Source organism: Octopus bimaculoides, chromosome 6 (genome assembly GCF_001194135.2).
Source record: "Octopus bimaculoides isolate UCB-OBI-ISO-001 chromosome 6, ASM119413v2, whole genome shotgun sequence".
In the NCBI taxonomy this organism is placed as follows: domain Eukaryota; kingdom Metazoa; phylum Mollusca; class Cephalopoda; order Octopoda; family Octopodidae; genus Octopus; species Octopus bimaculoides.
In genome coordinates, this window is record NC_068986.1 from 45,569,002 (window position 1) to 45,570,779 (window position 1,778).

Below are 1,778 nucleotides of genomic sequence, written 5' to 3' on the forward strand. Positions count from 1 at the left end.
CACACACACACACACACACACACACACACGCACACATCTATACATAACTATCATGCTATTATATACTTATTCGTCTATGTCTACCCTGATTACAAAGTTCATCATCTGCTCGTTCTCTATTGAATTTGTCATTGTACTCTGATTATTCCAATACCTATCCTACTTCATTTGATACAGGTTTGATACAGATTTACAATGAAGAACCCAAAACTTCTGGAGTCATTTCAGGATTGTTTCTCTTATGGTATAGAGCTCTGCTGATAGCCAAGTAGCTAGAAATGCATTAACTGTTCTGCCAGAGGGCACCATGGAATGTCTGTTGGTATTTTTAACTATTATTGCTCAAGGTGAAAGACAATAAAGTTATGGGATACAAATTAAATGGATATTGAATAAGAGACATTTACATATATGGTCAACCATTTGGATTACAATGGATGTGGAGAATAGTTAGGAACAGCAGTTACTTAAGCGTTTAAAGTTACTGATTCATAGTTTTTAAAAAAGAGAATGAATTTTCAGCTGGCAAAATATTTTGTTAAAATTGCACAAGCTGGTTAGTGGTACTTCGTAAAGTGCTACTACAATTTGCTACTAACAATGGTAAATGCTTTGATATAAGTATTAGGACCAACTGTGTCAAGTAGCTTTATTGTTCGATTACATCCGACATCTATTCCACCAACAACTGAAGTCTCCAAATCAAAGTGATCTGTTCATTTTCTAAATAAACTGTTTCTATGTTCATATTTGCTATCAACTCATTTCAGTTAAGTAAAAAGTGATTATCTATATAAATATTTTAGAAGCTGACCAGAACTATATTTTATCGATCAGTAGCTGCAATAATTGTTTACTTTTGGTTAACAAATCTAGCTTTTACTATGTTACAGTGGAATATCAGTTGGCATTAAGTGTTTGGAGAATGCTAAATGTCCTGTATCACAGTATATCCATGATGCTTATGCTTATTATGGGTGTGGTAAGTATTTCCTTTTTCATTTTAATTTTATTATTTCTCCACAAAAATGTTGTTTAAAAAATGTAAACATATTTAATGTTCAATTCTAATTTTCCTATCTTTGGAAAGACCTAAAATTATGATCCAAATAAATCACTAATACCGGTTTCAAATTGTGGCACAAAGCTAGCAATTTCAGGGAGGGTTTAAGTCAATTACACTGACCTCAGTGCTCAACTGGTACTTATTTTATCAACCCTGAAAAAATAAATGGTAAAGTTGACCTCAGGAGGATTTGAATTCAGAACGTAAAAACGGGTAAAATATCACTAAGCATTTTGCTCACCTTGTTAATGATTCTGTCAGCTCACTGCCCTAAATATGTTACTAATATTATCAGAAAGTAGAAGGCAGCAAGCTGGCAGAATCCTTAACATGCTGGGCAAAATGCTTAGTGGTATTTTGTCCGTCTTTACATTCTGAGTTTAAATACTGCCGAGGTTGACCTTGCCTTTTACTCTTTCAGGATCAATAAAATAAGTACCAGTTGAGCACTGGGGGTCGATGTAATCGATTTATCCCTTCCCTGAAATTGCTGGTTTTGTGCCAAAATTTGAAACCAATACTGACAGGAAGTACAAGGAGACAAGTTGGTAGAATTGTTATCATGCCAGGCAAAATGCTTAGCTGCATTTCATTCATCTTGAATGTTCTAAGTTCAAATTCTGCCTTGGTTGACATTTCCTTTCATCCTTGTGTGTGTGTTTGTGTGTGTGTGTGTGTGTGTGTGTGTGTGTGTGTGTGTGTGTGTGTGTGT

General features: G+C 34.6%; 1 protein-coding gene across 1 annotated transcript in view; it reads left to right on the forward strand.

The window, feature by feature from the left end:
• Window positions 1-1,778, forward strand: part of LOC106871163 (uncharacterized) — a 48,466-nt gene that overhangs the window by 41,806 nt on the left and 4,882 nt on the right. Inside the window, exon 11 of the mRNA XM_014917488.2 lies at window positions 894-982. Within this exon, the coding sequence (XP_014772974.2) occupies window positions 894-982 (89 nt within the window). The remainder of the gene's footprint in view (window positions 1-893; window positions 983-1,778) is intronic.